This window comes from Geotrypetes seraphini, chromosome 17 (genome assembly GCF_902459505.1).
Source record: "Geotrypetes seraphini chromosome 17, aGeoSer1.1, whole genome shotgun sequence".
Taxonomy (NCBI): Eukaryota; Metazoa; Chordata; class Amphibia; order Gymnophiona; family Dermophiidae; genus Geotrypetes; species Geotrypetes seraphini.
Genome location: NC_047100.1, coordinates 17,478,402 through 17,496,751, shown reverse-complemented (window position 1 = coordinate 17,496,751; position 18,350 = coordinate 17,478,402). Strand labels below are relative to the sequence as shown.

The window sequence follows — 18,350 nt, the reverse complement described above, 5'->3', positions numbered from 1 at the left end:
TGAAGCATAGGCCTCCCCAAGAGATGACCTGTTCCATCATGCAAAAAAGACTACATGTTATGGAGAAGGGGTAATTTTATGTTCCAATGGGTACAACTAAAATTATTTTAAAACTGATAAGCTTCAGCTGGCATGAAAACGCTACCTTTGAAGCAAAATCTTTGGATAGTTTAGCTAATTGCTTGCATCATGTGTTAAGATTTGTGTAGCCACCTGTAAGGAAATAATTCTTTGATAACCAAGATACAAGTTTCATCAACTTGAGAGCAAAGGCATGAAAGGAGATTAAGAGCTATGCTGTGAAAGTAAATACAGGAGATAAAAAGGAGACCAGAAATTTTCTGAGTTCCACTGGCTCCACATACGTGGAGGTGCGATTATTTTTTTTACGTTTGAAACATTTTTTATTAAGAAGCAAACAGACAGTGCCAATACAACCAAACAGTATCCAAGGTCATAGCAAATACAATACATAGTCCAACACAGAAAGGCTAGGAAAGGCAGAGGGGACAAGAACATAAAATACCAGCCAGTCATAATAAGCGAACCCCCCCCCCCCCCCCAAGACCAAGAAACCAGCCAGTACCTAGCAGGACCCAGGACCCACAGAACATCCAAGGAGAAGGACCTGAAGAAAGCAACAGTCTGGCCGCGTACTCCTATTTTCCCCAGGAAAGAAAACCCCACAATTGTTATAAGTCACTTTCATCCTGGCAGGATATATGAGGCCGAATTTCGCTCCGATGTTTTTCAACTCTTGTCTCAGCGAGAGAAACTCCTTGTGCTTGGAGGCAGTCGACTTTGCTAGATCTGGAACGATGTACAGATGTTTCCCTTGATAAAGCAGGTGAGGATGCGATTTTGCTGCATCCATGATTTTTATAACGTGTTGAAATCGCAGAAGTTTTGCTATTATCAGCCTCTGAGACTTCTGGGATGGAAAGGGATGAGAAGGAACACGATACACGCGTCCTAGATTTACTTGGGTTCCAGCCCCCCAACCCCCCCCCCCCCCAACAGCAGCGCAGACACTATTAAGTCAACTGTAGGGGTTCCCCCTCACACCTTCTGTCGGAGCTCTTTAAAATTAACTTTTCCAGTGGCATACTGAAGTCTTGTGCCCAACTGTCTGGGCTCAAATGTCGGCAAGGCTTTGTCCCGCACACGAATGACTGTGAACCATGTTTTTAAGACAATGTTCACCGCCTAGAAAGCCGATTGGGTGGTATATAAAAATTTTAAATAAACTTGAAAGCAGATTAAGATCATATAACCTACATGGAGAGTATGAATACACAAACCAGAAGTCAGAAGAGCCCACAAGGAAAAAAAACAACAACACACACACACAAGATTGCATGGACTTACCTGGAGCACAACTGTCAACAAGTGCACCCAGAGCTTTACCATCTTGCCAATTCTGGCTGAAGTTAGTGATTGGCAAGTGGGGGATTTTGTTTTGAATCCAGCCCAGTAGTCTCTGCTTGGGGGTTTGATTCTTGCTATCTTCACCACCTTCATCCTCCCACACTGGCATGGAGATGGAGTAATGCAGGATAAGGGTCCATATCAGGCCAAGAATTAGCTTCAAATTGCCATCAACAATCGCTTTACTGTCTGTAAGGGAAAAAGTGATAAAATACATCAACACCAATTCAAACCATTTGCCTTTTAAAGACTCCATTAAGTTGACACAAAGCTGGCTCATTTTTAGAAAGTACTTGAGCAATTTGTTGTGATGTTAGGAGTTGTATCCAGAGACATGACTGGACTACTATGCATTAAAATTGTATCCTCTTTGAAATCATATGCAAAGTGTCATAGTATAAAAAGGAGACCAAGAATTTGGAAGCAACACTAGACCTCCCAGGAGAAGCATTTTAAATCTACAGCCCTGAACATGATTGCACATGAGCTACTTCAGCCTATTCACAACTACTGCTACAGCCGTTTGGTGGTTTGTGAACCACAGCTGATCAAGCTGCAAGCTACCATGTTCCATATCCAATATGATGCTAAAATTTCTGCTTGTTTTGAGACAAGTCCGAAAATTCTTTGAAAGAACACAATTCCAACTTATAGTACAATCCCTAATACTAGGTATATTGGACTACTGCAACATCCTCTTCCTTCCTTGCCCTGCAACTACGATCAGACAACTCCAAACAATCCAAAATACAGCTTTGAGACTCATCTACTCATTGAAAAAACATGACCACATCACTGAAGCCTTCATCAACTCACATTGGCTTCCAATCCAAGAAAGAATCCAATTCAAATTCTACTGCATATTATTTAAAACCCTACACGGAGACAGCCCATCATACTTGAACAATCGCCTCATCCAAGCACCCACTACAAGACACAGAAAAACGCACTCCCCATTCATACCCCCCCCAATCAAGGAAGTAAAAAGAACAAAACTACACGACGGCCTCCTAGCCACCCAAGCCGCAAGGCTGGACAACCAGATCTCCAACCTCTTGATGACCACCCCAGACTATAGGACGTTCAGAAAAGAAATAAAAACCACACTTTTCAAGAAATTCCTGAAGCAGCAATAACATCACGACCGTTTAGTAACTCTAAAACTGACATTTGATCTACCCATTACTGCACTAATAATAACAAAAGAACTTCCACTATGACCACCTATTAACTCTTTTACAAACCACCTCACCCTCAACAACCCGCTAAATGTTTATAAGATCTACAACTTACCTCTCTTGCTAATCATTGTAACTCTGTTTTTTTTTTTAAATTAACCTTTTGTAATCCGCCTTGAACCGCAAGGTAATGGCGGAATAGAAATCCCTAATGTAATGTAATGTAATGTAATAAGTGTCCCCCAAAAGAACCATCCACATCACTCGCCACCACACACAACTGCATCCACTCCATACAACAGAACACACAGTCCCTCATACATACCAGAACTCCCCCCACAACCCCAAGGTACCAAGGAGAGTACAGGCTCAGCTGAGAGCTAGTAGCTGGCTGAGAAGAAGAAAAAGGAGGTGTGGAGTCATCGTCCGCCCACATACAGCCACTCAGGATGACACCAAGTCCCGCAAGCTCTCCCAGTCTGACGTAATGCTGGAAGGCCACTGTTCTTGATGTATTGCTAAACTGCACCTTCTTGTCCTTTTGAGCTCCCCTGGCCGAGCCGAGACCTGCTCCTTTTAACTCTTGTACCTCCGAGATCCTGGCTGGGGTCGGTTGGTGGGATTGTTGTTATCTATCTTTTGTATTTGGACGTTTTTGAATTCCTGATGTAGAGTTTGTAATTCTGTCATGTTGTGACCTTTTTCTTTTCAATAAAAATGTTAAAAAAAAAAAAAAATTTCTGCTTGTCATAACACATCACTACTCTCCAAAGTGGAAGAAATTGTGCCCTTTAAGAAGTTCATATGCATCTAGTTTGGCCCTTAGCAGGGTTTAAAAGAAGGTTTGGATAATTTCCTAAAGAGAAGTCCATAGACCCTTATTGAGATGGCTTGGGGAAATCCACTGCTTATTCTTCGGATAAGCAGCATAAAATTTTTTTTACTACTTGGAATATAGCTAGATACTTGGGACCTGGGTTGGCCATTGTTGGCAACAGGATACTGGGCCTGATGGACCTTTGGTCTGTCCCAGTATGGCAATTCTTATGTTGAGAACGCTGGGCTAAATAGTTCAGACTTGGTCCTTCCCAACAAACCTGGCTGGTAACTCAAGCTAAAGCCACAAAACCATGCAGAACAGCTTAAACATTTATGTATTTGCCATACAAAAAGGTTCTTAAAAACATGAGGGAAAACAAATCTAGACTAGATAAATTCATATCATGCCTCCCTTGTACTGCGTACTTGACACTTGCATACTTTGGATATAGTGAGACCATATTGGCTCTAGGGAGTCAAAAAAGTTTTGGAAATCTTGGCTCAAGTTTAGGCAAATTGCAAAGGTCAGAAAAGTCAACTCTGCATGCTCTATATATTTAAAAATTTATATACCGCATAAAAACTATGCGGTTTACAAAATTACATGCACGCATAAATATATAAAACTTGCCACCATGTTAAGCTCAAATTCAGATGTACAAGAAAACCAGTCCCAAGTAGTTCTTAAAACCTTTTAAAGCCAGATGTTGCCCCAGTACTTTGATTTTACAACAAGATGTCTACATCAGTACAGCTGTAAGCACCAGGCTACTTTGCTCAAAATAAATTCCTTGCACAGAATTCTGAAACTGGTCTAGAAATTGAAGTGGCCCCTAAATTAATCACATTTCTATGCAAATTATTTTTTTTTCTACCTTTCGTCGTCTCTGGTTTCTGCTTTCATCTTTTCACTCTTCCATCCAGCGTCTGCCCCTTCCATCCTTCTTTGTCTCTCTCCCCTTTCCATCCAGACTGCACCCCCTCTCTCCTTTTTACATGATTCATTCCAGCTTCACTGCTCTCCATTTTTCTCTCACCTACACCAGATCTAGCACCTTTTTCCCCCTCTCCTTATTTCTCTGCTGACCCTCTTCCCAGCATCAATCTCTGTACTTTCTCGTTTCTCAATCTCTCCCCTTTCCCTCATCTGATCTCTCTATTCCACCCCGACTCTTTCCCCTCCTCTAATCTCCCTGCCGTTTCCTTCCTTTTTTTCTCCTCCCCTGTTCAGCAGTAACTCTTCCCTTTCCCTGCTCCCCTCCCAACAGCATCTCTGCTTCTCCCTCGCTCCAGGTCCATTAGCAGCTCTCCCATTATTTTCCCTTGTTCAGCAGTTTCCCAACCTCCAACAGTAGCTTCCTCCCCTTCCCTCCGCTCACCTCCTGGCAGCTCTCAGTACTTACCTGCTGCAGCAAAATAATTCGCTTAGGCAGCCTTGGGTCCTTTGATGGGTCGCACCGCCTCTGAGGAAAGAGGAAGTTGCATCATCAGAGGTGGGCTGCGACTCAGCAAAAGCTCCAAGGCTGCCTAACTGAATCGCTGCGTTGCTGCAGGCAAGTATTGAATCGAGCCCCCCTAATCTTGCCGGCAGGAAATTTCTGTGGACCAGCATTGGTCTGCAGACTGGCAGTTGAACATTGCTTTAGAGCAGGGGTTTCAACTAGTCCTCAGGACTCACCTAGCCAGTCATGCTTCTGAAAGGGCAACTATGATAAGAGGAAAATGGTTAAAATGAAGCTAAAAGGATCAGTTGCAAAGGTTAGGACTGTAAACCAGGCATGGATGTTATTTATCAAGAGAAAAAAAAAACCCCCAAACAAACTGTCAAGTTAGATGCATAAAAATAGAAAGCTAAGAAAGAATTGAAGAGAAACTTGTACTCTAACAATTTTTGTTTAGGTACATGTCACCGGGTTGATAATTCCTTAGCACATGGTCTGTGGTCATGTGCAATTAACTCCGCCTTTTGGCTGGAGGGTCTGGTTCTATTTGGAGTCCTTGGTGGGCTATACCCTCCTCTCGACAATGAAAGAGATTCTTTTGCTGGGTACTAGGCCATCTGAGCGGGCTTTCTGCGGGCGATAGTTTTGCTTATCCGTAAGGGGCTATATTGTGGAGAAGTGTATCCTAAATCATTGGCTTCAGGACTCCCACCCATCTTCTGGTATTGGCCGCAATAAATTTCATCTTTTAATGGTATGGGAATCTATGTTCGCTCGGTTTTCTTGTTCCAGGAGTAAGCTTTTCTTGTCTGTTTGGGCCCCTTATTTGGATACTTTACCCCCTATGATCAGACAGATAACTTTACAAGTGGGTTGAAGTAGGAGTTACAAGTGGGCTTTTAGCCTTTGTTTGAACACTTCCAGAGACAGAGCTTGACATACCAACTCAGGCAGTCACTTCCTGGCATAAGGGGTAGCAAGACAGAAGGGATGGAGTCTTGAAATGGCAGTAGAGAAGGGTATAGTTAAGAGACTTACCCAATGAACAGAGTTCATCATGGAGTTATATAGGGAGAGAAAAGAGGAGATACTGAGAAGCTGCAGAGTAAACGCACCATCAATCAGTGTGGGGTTATATACCCAGATGCTTGTAGCCGAGGGCACACAGGCTTCTCTCCCATCCCTCATATTCCATCTTAACCCCACTCCTTTGCAAGCCTTTCTTGCTACTCTCTTGCATTCTACCACCATATAATGTCTCCTTGCTTTGCAGCCGTATACACACAGTTAACTGCATGTCGCCTTGGCTTCTCTTTCGATAGCAGATCTAGCCTCCCTGCTACCCACTGGTCCCCACACCCCTGCCTTCTGTAGCCAACAGATAGGATATATTCCACAAAGTACAACCTTTGTTAAGTACTGTATGCTTTCCAGCTCATGCTTTTGTTATGGACTATAATAGATGGTATTTGTGGTTTAATAAAAAATGCCCTAGGTTTTAGTTATGTTTGACCTTGTGGCTAAAACAAACAATGATGGTTTTAGCCCCGGGTGGTGCCCAAATTGTAACAAATTCACTTTAAAAATGTTTCCTGTGATTGAAGCATTCTACATGGGCACATTCCAGGTGAGTTTTTCCATGGTTATCTAGCATTGCTATCATTAAATTCCAAATCACATTCCATGCTTCTGTTTCAGCCACAAGTATATCTAACCGTGCAACAGTACACTTTATACATAGACACAGAAATACCTCCAAAATACACAAGTGGGACCTCTGTTTAAGCACCCTGATGCAAGGGTGTAAGAGCATTTTCTACTATAGCTATCTGTTACTGCTATAGAATGAACATAACCTGGTATGAGATGCCCAAAAAGCACAGTTACTTACTGTAACAGGTGTTATCCAGGGACAGCAGGAAGCTATTCTCACAACCCACCCACCTCCCCTGGTTGGCTTCTCTGCTAGTTATCTGAACAGAGGAGACACGTGCCCTGCGTCGGGCAGGAAGGCACTTGCGAACTTTCTAAAGTTCTTCAAGCAAGTCTGCTTGCTAAGCTGTGTGCATCCGGGTTCCGTGGATGACATCACCCACAAGTTGAGAATAGGCTGCCTGCGTGTCCTGGGATAATCTAAGTACCTCCAGTTAGAGCCATAGACCTGGTATAAAAATAGTATACGAGTACACCATATTACCAACTGTCCATCTACCTGAAATAAGTAGAGGGAGAGGCCATAGGTTATGTGGCTTCTTTCAAAATGTGCAATATGATGGATACTACAGATACTTTTGTAAGCCCAGGAGATAGCTTGAAATATACGACACCGATTGCAAAACAGAGGGGGTGATAAATCTTGTTCCATGGGCACTGAAAACTATATATGTTGGATAAACTTCAAGATTAAATGTAAGATTGAACATAAGAGTAACATAACTTAACAACATATGGGAGCCCCATTGGCAAAACATTGCAGTCAATGCCGACATGATTTTAAAGGACCCAAGAGTTGTAATTTTGGACAGAGCATTTAATGGGAGGAGGGGAGGGGATTGTTTTTATTTTTGTAACACTCCTTGCACAAAAACAGCGATGGATTTATAAATTGGGTCTAAATAATACTGAACGGCAAGTTTTTTTCTGAATTGAGATCTTTCAGTATATAGTTTTAACTGAAGAATTGTTTGGTGAATGGTTGAATCATGGGCCACATGGTAACCACTCATTGGCTGTTTTTCCTGCCAGCATCTATAATAAATTATTTAGCGGCATTTTGAAACCTTTCCGTGTGGAATCCATGAATGTGGATATATGGGTAGTGTAGAAGAGTTAAGCAGAAAGAAGAGGTTTGGAAATCTCCATAGGAAACTATGAACTTTGCTGTGCTCACAAAGGGTAAAGCCAATGGTTGTAAATCACTGATGGGCGGCAGTGTTACTGTGAAACACAGGCCCTGTTGGAGTATTACAAGTGAACAATGGAAAAACCCAAGAAGAGGAGTACTACAAATAGGCAAAAACAAAGAGTCTCCCCTGACCCAAAAACAGGATGAAGGGCAGAGGCAGAGGCACACCTGCCACAGATTATTAAATGTGTACGGGAAGCCCTCAGTCACACAGCGGGGAACATGTCCCTAATGCACAGCTGTCAGTCATACACCCTGGGCTGCCCATATGTTTGAACTAGTGCTAAAGTGAAATAATCACAAAAATAGTAAGAATTAGTTCAACTGTCTCTGGCCCCCCCCCCATCCGAGGGTACAGAGCATCCAAAATCAGCCGGGCCAGCACAATCGCGAGCAAGTCAAAAATAGTGATAAAGTACTTAGCTTCTCCATGGAAGTCAGGCATGAAAAGTAACCAACATGGAATGAACCTGTCCCAATGGGCTCCGTTTCGAGGGAACCCCCCCCCCCTTCTTCAGGAACCAGCTGTGTAATCGAGATGTGCTCCCAGGTCACCAGCCGAAGAGCGGAAAGTCCGGATTGAAAATGGAGTATTACTAGTGGCAGAGAAGAGAACTTTTGACAGCAGCGATATTGAGTTGACTTTTCAGATTAGAATATATGTTTCCAGAAAAACTTAACTCTAAATATTAAAAAAAAAAAAAAAAGGAGTATAACATTGTATGAGCAAGGCAATAAAAGAACACAAGAGGAAAAAAAAAAAAAGGAGAAAATGACTATATAGGGGGTCTTTTACTAAGCTGAGATAAACGCTCACGCTAAACCCGCGCTATGCGGCTAGAACTAACACCAGCTCAATGCTGCCATTAAAGGTCTAACGCGTGGCAATTCAGTGCACGCGAAACCGCTATCGCAGCTTAGTAAAAGGAGCCCTAAGACGCACTAGCCGATTTAGCGTGCGCTGAAATCGGCTATTGCGTCTTAGTAAAAAAGACCCTCATAGTTTGTACATGGAAAAAATTAATGCCGTCCTTTCGATTAAAGATGGAGTGAAGTTTGAGAAAGAAGTTAAATAAAATGAGAAAATAATTTAAGTGGTGGAGAGGGGAGGTTTTTATGCCTAGGATGGGAGTTTTGAAGCAAAACCAAGGAGTCTTGGATAGCAAGGGCAGATACGCTGAGGCTTTTCCTATCCCACATATTAAACAACATAGTAGATGATGGCAGATAAAGACCCGAATGGTCCATCCAGTCTGCCCAACCTGATTCAATTTAAATTTTTTTTTTAAGTTTTTTCTTCTTAGCTATTTCTGGGCAAGAATCCAAAGCTCTACCCCAGGGGTAGGGAACTCTGGTCTTTGAAAGGCATAATCCAGTTGGGTTTTCAGGATTTCCCCAATGAATATGCATGAGATCTATTTGCACGCACTGCTTTCAATGCATGTTCATTGGGGAAATCCTGAAAACCCGACTGGATTACACCTCTCGAGGACCGGAGTTCCCTACCCCTGCTCTACCCGGTACTGCGCTTGGGTTCCAACTGCCCAAATCTCCGTTAAAACCTACTCCAGCCCATCTATAACCTCCCAGCCATTGAAGCCCTCCCCAGCCTATCCTCCACCAAATGGCCATATACAAGCCATTTGGTGGAGGATGGGCTGGGGAGGGCTTCAATGGCTGGGAGGATGACTGTAGATTGGCTGGAGTAGGTTTTAACAGCATAAGATTCAATTAGCGTTTTGCTATTTATTGAGATAGAATGATAGGTGACCAAATGTATGCATACTAGGTCACGTGCATATGTGGCAGCCCCGTCTACACCCCCCTACTTGCATTTTTGGAGCCAGGCCACTTGGAGGATTTTGACATGGTATCACACAATGAATGTGTAAGTACTGATACTTGCTCTGGGTACTTTCTGTAGAATAGTACGAAAGTTATATCCCGGATACAAGAGCAGTTGCCAGGAGTAGTCAATAGTAAGAGGGGGGGGGGGGGAAGAAACAAAAAAAAAAAAAACCCAAATGAAACAAACCCTTAGGCACTTAACATTCAGCTGAAAAATTAAACTTCTACTTAAACTAAGTTCCTGGTACTTCAAAACTGGTGCTAAGCTTCTAAACTAGGACAGCTAGGGTTCAAATCTTATGATCTTGGGCAAGTGTCTGGAGCTGAAAATTAGAAACAAATTTATGCACCTAACCTAAGTAGTTAGTATATGCCAGTTTAACTTCTTTCCAAAAATCGATTCAAATTCCATTTACATAGTTATCTGCCTGTCCAATCACTTATACATATTTAAAATAGAGCAAGAAACAACGTTATTCACGTTGTCAAATGCGACTCTGACAAGAGGTCATGGACTGAAACTGAAGGGAGACAGGACCAGGACAAATGTCAGAAAATACTATTTCACACAGCGAGTGGTGGACGCCTGGAACGCACTCCCGGAAGAGGTTGTGGCGGAAACTACCATTCTAGGATTTATGGGCAAGTTGGACGCACAATCTTCTTGCGAGACACGTTGAAAGATACGAGTGACCAAGGTCCTCGTCGGGGAACACCTAGCTGAGCCTCCGCGGGTGCGGACCACCGAACTAGATGGACCCACGGTCTGATCCGGTGCGGGCATTTCTTATGTTCTTATAAAACCCACAGCTCAATAATCAGACCTTTAATAGCCGCATATCAGCTGCTGATCCAACACTAACACCTTTTTGGATAAAAATTCAAACATAAAATTTGATGGAATAAACACATCTTGCTGTGATCTGAGCTAAACACTCGTATCACTTCTTTCAGATTTAGGGATCCTTCGATCAAGGTGTGCTACGGGAGGGGGGGGTTAGCGCGTCTGACATTTCAGCACGCGCTAACCCCCGCGGCACACCAAAAAAACTTAACGCCTCATCAATGGAGGCGTTAGCGGCTAGCACAGCAGGCGGCTGAACGCGCGGTATTCCGCGCATTAACCGCCTACCGCAGCTTGATAAAAGGAGCCCTTAGTCTCAACTTGATCATGTTGATTTTCAAAATAATTAATAAATTATAAAAAGTTACCTTCTTCTGTAAGGACATTGTCCTTCTAAAGGATTTTTTTATAATTGCGCAAATTGAGGACTTTCGCCTATTATAATTTAGATTTTGAAAGTATCTGGAAAACCAGACCCCAAGTTGAATTATTTGTCTTTAATGTAATTTCTGAGCTCTTGTATAGACGGAGTCACTATTCTTGCTATAAAGCCTAAGAATAAAGACCTCCAGTTTGAAGTCTAAAAATCAGACTTGACATAGTTTAATGGAATGAGTAAAATTATTCAGGCATATACCTCAGGAAAAAATTGGAAGATAAACCTGGCTGTGGTACCATCAGTGATGCAAGAGAATGATAAGTAGGTGAGCTATCTGCACACACACCTCATGCATTAGGCAATTCCAAAATAAATCATTTCTTTGGAAAACTAAACTTGACAGGGCTGCAGCTTATTAAGCTCTTATAAAGGACCCATAGCCAAGACCGCACAGTGCTCACCCTCTGGAGATTGCCACACTGCTGAAGCAAAAGGCTATGAACTTCAATGCTAGTACGCAATGCCTCAACTTAATGCAAATTATACTTGGGTCACAGGACAAGAACTGGCCTTCACTTCCAGGAATCGAGTTGAGAAAAGTAAGAAAACTAATTGTCTGCCTTTGACATTTATTCTAGATAAAATGCGCATCCTTTAAGAACACTGGAGCCAAATGCTGAGCAGAAGCACTCAAGTAGTAATCAGTTTGTCAGGCATCTAAGACTGCGCCAAGACGTTACTAGGAGGGTACTTTGGTTAGTTTTCTTTTGCTCAGGATAGGAGTTGGTTTGTTGAGATTCTTCTTTTTGGGAGGTGGCATGGGGAGGGTCAGAATTAGAGAGGACATGGTGACAAATTTTTCCCTGTACCATTTCTATAAGCTCTGCCTTAACCACACAAGCCTCAAACACTTATGATTTTAAAGTGTTTGAGGCTTGTGCAGAGGAAGACAGAGCTTGCAGGAATGGGGCTGAACAGGAAGCAAACTTGCCGGGATGGGACGGGAAATGATTTCCTACAGGGACGGGGAAAAATTTGTCCCTATGTCATTCTCTAGTCAGAATTTCCCCAAGTCATTCTCTAGTCAGAATTGGTCAAGTAGAGAAAGTTCCTCACTACCCAACAGTAGGTACTCTCTATGGAAGCAAACATCTCCCAAAATTCTTATGTAAAACAGAAAATGGATTGGTAATACTGCAAGGCCAATATTGGGTTTCATGCCATTTACAGTAGTCCTGTAATCTCTTGCCAGTTCTTTTCTCAAACTGAACAACCCTAACCTTTCCAGCCTTTCCTCATAGGAGAGGTGTTCCATCCCCCTTTAATCATTTTCATCACTCAACATTTTCAAATTCCACTATATTTAAGTTACAGCGACCAGAATTGAACACAAGGTGAGATTGAATCATGGAGTGATAGTAACACCAAGATTATGCTTATCCCATTTGCTTTTTTGGGAAGATGGTTTCAGTGTATTGTCTATGACACCTAGTTCTTTAGAGTTCACTGACCCTTAAGGTGGATACTACTGCTATTGATTTTGATTTATTCTTCTGAATGTTCATCACTTTTGCGTTTATCTACATTAAAATTTCATCTGCCATTTGGATGGCCTATCTTCCAATTTCCTAAGGTCTTCCTGCAATTTTGTAGTCCATATAATAGGGGCGACAGGCATACAAATCTGCCTCATGCAAACTAATTTGAGATATCTTGAAATCCAACTGGCTCGGGGTCCCCCAGAACAGGTTAAGAATTACTGCTATAGACAATGTATTCAAGGGGTATGAAGACAATATTCTGTACTCAATAAGTTGCGAGTTTAAGATTAAGCTGTGAAGAGCACAAAGTGATGGGAATCCATTCCACCCTTGCACTTCAGTAGTAGCGCCAAAGAATTATACAGGCGTATGGGGATAGACAAAGATTTCAATCTGTGTAATTTGGAGAAAAGGCAGGAGAGGGGAGATATGATAGATGTTTAAATACCTAAGAACATAAGAATTGCTGCTGGGTCAGACCAGTGGTCCATCGTGCTCAGCAGTCCACTCACGCAGCGGCCCTTAGGTCAAAGACCAGTACCCTATTTGAGTCTAGCTTTACTTGCGTATGTTCTGTTCCAGTAGGAATTTATCCAACCTTGTCTTGAATCCCTGAAGGGGGCTTTCCCCTATAACAGCCTCCGGAAAAGTGTTCCGGATTTCTAACACTGAGTGAAGAATAGCTTCCTTACATTTCCACAGAATATTTTCCCTTCTAACTTTAGCGAGTGCCCTCTTGTTCTCTTCACCTTGGAGAGAATGAACAGTCTCTCTCTACTAAGTCAATTCCCTTCAATATCTTGAATGTTTTGATCATGTCCCCTCAGTCATAAGAACTGCCATCTCCGGATCAGACCTTCGGTCCATCAAGTCCGGCGATCTGCACACGCGGAGGCCCAGCCAGATGTACACCTGGCGTAATTTTAGTCACCCATATCCCTCTATGCCACTCGTAAGGAGATATGCATCTACTTTGCTTTTAAATCCTAGAACGGTGGATTCCGCAATAACCTCCTCTGGGAGAGCATTCAAGGTATCCACCACTCGTTGCAAGAAGAGATCCAGTTTCTCTAGCCTCTTGTTGTACGGCAACTCCTCCAGTCCCTTAACCATTTTTGTTGCTCTTCTCTGGACCCTTTCGAGTAGTACTATGTCCTTTTTCATGTACAGTGACCAGTGTTGGACGCAGTATTCCAGGTGGGGGCATTCCATGGCCTGGTATAACATAACCTTTTCAGATCTGTTTGTGATCCCCTTCTTAATCATACCTAGCATTTTGTTTGCCCTTTTCACCGCAGCCGTACATTGTGCGGACGGTTTCATTGACTTGTCTACAAGTAACTCCAAGTCTCTTTCCTGGGGGCTCTCTCCAAGTATAGCTCTGGACATCCTACATTCGTGCATATGATTTTTGTTACCGACATACATCACCTTGCACTTATCCACGCTGAACTTCATTTGCCATTTCGCAGCCCATTCCTCAAGCGAAAAAAGGGAAGTTACGTAATATAAATGCGCATGAGTTGAGTCTTTCATTTGAAAGGAAACTCTGCAATGAGTGGGCATAGGATGAAGTTAAGTGATAGGCTCTGGAGTAATCTGAGGAAATAGTTTTTTATGGAAAGGGTGGTAGATGATAGATGCATGAACAGTCTCCCAGAAGAGATGGTGGAGACAGACTGTCTGAACTCAAAAGGGCCTGGGTTAGGTACGTGGGATCTCAGAGAGAAAGAGATAATGGTTACTGTGGATGGGCAGACTAGATGGGCCATTTGGCCTTTATCTGCCATCATGTTTCTACATTTCTAGGGAGCAGGTATTTGTCCCCAGAGAAACAAAAGCAAACAAAAAAAAAACAAACCTAACCCCAACCCTTAATCTGGAGGCCACATTATCGCAAAGATGTGCTGAGACTGGAGTCGGTTCAGAAAATGGTCACCCAGATGGTCTCGGGACTCAAAGATCTCCCGTACGAAGAACGGTTAGACAAACTGCAGCTATGCTCGCTCGAGGAGCTCAGAGAGAGGGGGGACATGATCGAGACGTTCAAGTATCTCACGGGCCGCATCGAAGCAGAAGAAGATATCTTCTTTTTCAAGGGACCCATGGCAACAAGAGGGCATCCGTGGAAAATCAGAGATGGGAAACTAGGAGGTGACACCAGGAAATTCTTTTTCACTGAAAGGGTGGTTGATCGTTGGAATAGTCTTCCACTGCAGGTGATTGAGGCCAGCAGCGTGCCTGATTTTAAGGCCAAATGGGATCGACACGTGGGATCTATTCACTAGGCAAAGGTAGGGGAGGGTCATTAGGGTGGGCAGACTAGATGGGCCGTGGCCCTTATCTGCCGTCTATTTCTATGTCTATTTATACCTTAGGCAATGGAGGGTTTAAAGGCCAGGATTCTCAAAATAACTGCGTTAAGACGGGGCACTTTCAAAGGCAATCTTGTAGAGAAGTCAAAAGCCCGAATCATTCTCAAAAAAATCATGCATGTAAATGAGGTCAGACAGTAGCGAAGATTCACTAAATTTGCATGTGTCGAGTCACTGCCAATAGTGATTGGCACATGCGCAGTAAAGAGATGTGAATGTGCGCATGCATCCGGAAACAGTGCAATAAGCACAGCGTGAGCAGTTCGTGTTGCAAAGCCCAGCGTGTTAATAAAGCAAGAAAGGAAGGGAGAGGAGGAGAGAAGTAACGTCAGCTTTGAACAAGCGCGCATAAGACATGCCTTTCTCTCCCCAAAACTACTAGAATTCAGGTAAATCTTAGAAACACATAAGACAGAGGTATCAGTCACACGCTCAAGAAGCGTGGTTTTATCTCTCCCATGACAAACAAACAAACTACATTTTATGAGAATACACTCCCCCTCCATATTTGCAGTTTCGTTAACCGCGGTTTCAATTATTTGCAGTTTTTCATCATTGCTTTAGTGGCCAGACTAGAATGTGTTTCTCCAGCTTCAGGCTAGACTTGATACAATATTGAGTTAGGTTTTTCCTGTAAATTGGGAATGAGTGGAGCTTGTAGACCCATTGCATGCTTCTTCATTGCAGTGTTTAGAACCTAGCCTGTACGGTTGGGGGGGAGGGGGGAGAAGATGATAGTATAGTTTATCTAAATCACAACACAGAAAAACCATCATTTCTTCCTTTCCTGTGTTCTTATGGAACTTGGAAGATAACTTTTCTAGAAAGCCCTCTAAGATGTTTTGGGTTCTAAAAGTAGAAACTTCATTATGTTTCATTGGGGGGAAAATCCCCAGCTGATGGCAAACACTGGCATTTGGAAACAGAGTAGGGAGGATGACAACACAAAAAATGTTTTTTAAGCATATCCAGAACTAGGTAGATACATTTACACCATTTTGGACTAGCGCAGAAAGAAGTCCATGTCTCCATTTTCTGTAGATGGAATATGTATTGCTCAGAAATTGTCCAGTACTGTGGACTCCCTGAGATGTCAAACCCTATTCTCCTTTGGTTGATCTTATTTTAATCTGGACAGTAGAAAGGCATCAAGTCATTTTGAAATACAGAGATTATGTCTTTAGTAAAGGCTAATATATCAACTTATGCTCCTTAGTAGCAGGTCTCAAGATTGAAATAGTATAATCATTTCCTATGTTGTAGTTTTACACCTAGAACCTTGGCTTTTGCTTCAGTTCAGCCCTTCCTCTAACTCAATTTTATCTTTCCTTAGAAGAATTATCAAGGCATGTCTTAAATATTTAGCGTCCAGGAGACTGGCTGAGAGAGAGAAAAGAAAAGAAAAAGGTCATCCCTCCCCAACTACCCTTGTTCCTACCAAAGCTTGTAGTGTGGGAGGAGCATTCCTTCAGAAGTCTGCTGGAGTTCCGATAGGGCCCAATTTACTAAAATGTCACCAATGAAAAACAGAATGGGGGAAAAACAAACAAACAAACACCCTTGGTAAATCAGATGCCTAATAAACCATCACTGGCAGAAGCCAGCAATCCCCTACTCCAGGGAGACTTCTGCATAATTCTTTATTTTTCCCTAGCCCAGAATTCTATGCAGGAAGCTCTAAACAGCTCAGTTGTGTATCGGTACTAAGTTTCTTGCCACCTCTCCCTGCTGTGCTCGAGATCATGCTTGGCCACAATGATCATTTGCTCCTGTTCTGCTGCCTTGACCCCCAACTGTCCCTTTAAGCCACATGTTGTAGAGAGGCCCACAAGGCTCAAAGAGAACTACTGAGGACAAATAGCTCTCATCTCACCATGCCATTAGGGAGAGGGAGAAGTGAAGGAGATATGGGTTATAAGGATTGCTGGGGGGGGGGGACAAAAAAACAAAGGGGGACAGAGAAAGTTGGAGGCTGAATTTAGCAAAGGGGAAAGATACTAGCATTGCTGGCAGCAGCTTTTGAATACAGCTGACCCAGAAGCCTCCTCTCCAACATCAGAGCTGACAGCAGGAAGGAGCAGTCAAGCTGGATGGCCCAAGGGAGCAAGCATGTTGTAGCAAGTAAGGGGGGGGATTTGAGACAAAGGCTGGAAGGCAGGGAGGGGGGAAAGAAGCACTAATTCGGAAGAATCGTTGGGCATGGAGTGTGTGAGTAAGAGGAAAGAGATGGTGCACATGGGGAAAGGAACAAAGAAGAAAATTGTTGGGCATAGAGAGAAGATTGAGGTATATATGCATGGGGAAGAGAAGGATGCAGCACAAGATCCAGGGGATGAGAGCATGAGAACGTGAGAGAAAGATGTGGCAGTAGAGGGGGGGAGGGATGCATCCTGGATTTCTCTGCCCCCCACTCCCTTTGCAGCAAGGGAGGGAATGAGAGAAAGACAGATGGACAGTGAGAGAGAGGGAGACATGTTGCCGATAGGGGTGAAGGAGAAAGGAAGAAAAAGTTGGACTCATGGAGGGACAGAGATGTTGGTCGAGGAAGGGAATGAGGTCCAGAGGAGAGGAAGCATGCAGGAGGCAGAACTATTGGATGCAGGGTCAGGAGTGCAACCAGATACTCGTGAAATCAAACAAAAAAGGTAGGAAAAATGATTTTGTTTTCAATTTAGTGGTCAAAATGTGTCAGTTTTGAGAGTTTTGCACTATCCCCTTTTTTTTACTAAGACGCGCTAGCCGATTTTAGCATGCGCTAAAAAGCTTAATGCATCCATACAATAAATAGATACATTAGCATTTAGCGCATGCTAATATTTATCACACACTAAATCAGCTAGCACATCTTAGTAAAAGGACCCCTATATTTGTCTATTTTTCTATAGTTGTTACTGAGGTGACCTTGCATAGTTTAAAATCATCTAACTTGACCTCTTTGAAAAAGACAAATATAATTTAACATTTCTCTGCATACAGTGTGTTCTGTTTTTAATTTTGTGGTTACCATTATGTATTAAACTAGTTTTTTTAGCCCGTTATATTAACGAGTGCAAGAATAGATGTGTAAATTTAGACATATCTTTTTCCGTCTGTCTCCCTGCCCGCTGTCTCTCCCCCCTGTCTTCTCCCTTACTTTTACCTCCCCCCCTGCTCCCTGTCCAGCATTCGCTAGGCTGGGCAGCCTCGGGGCTTTTGCTAGGCCAGCCCACCTTGCATTATCGAAGTGGGCTGGCCTAGCAAATGCCCCGCGGCTGCTGCTTGTCTGGAGGTGAGAAGAGGCATCCCGGCAGTGGCAGCACTGTCAGAAGGCAGAAGTCAGCCGGCGTCAGATCAGGGCAGGAAATCAGCCGAGGCAGGCACTGTGCATGCGCAGCACGGCGCACGGAGATTGACGTGCGCATGCGCGCTAAGGATTTTATTATAGTAGATAAGGTTGTATTGTGTGTATATGAAAAATGAATGGAAGAAATTGAATTACAATTAGTATTATGGGGGTGGGGTCAGAGGCAGAGCTTGGGCGGGGGTACTCGGCTTGAAGTTGAGAAGCTCTGGACTAAAGGGCCAGTGAATCAATGACACAAACCATCAACA

The 18,350-nt window shown here is 43.1% G+C and overlaps 1 protein-coding gene across 6 annotated transcripts in view; it reads right to left on the bottom strand.

Annotated features, from left to right (window-relative positions):
* The window catches only part of FLNB (filamin B), a 199,403-nt gene that overhangs the window by 131,910 nt on the left and 49,143 nt on the right, over positions 1-18,350 (bottom strand). For all 6 annotated transcript variants that reach the window (XM_033925800.1, XM_033925802.1, XM_033925801.1 and 3 more), the window contains exon 2: positions 1,369-1,617. In XM_033925800.1, coding sequence (XP_033781691.1) covers positions 1,369-1,617 — 249 coding nt within the window. The remainder of the gene's footprint in view (positions 1-1,368; positions 1,618-18,350) is intronic.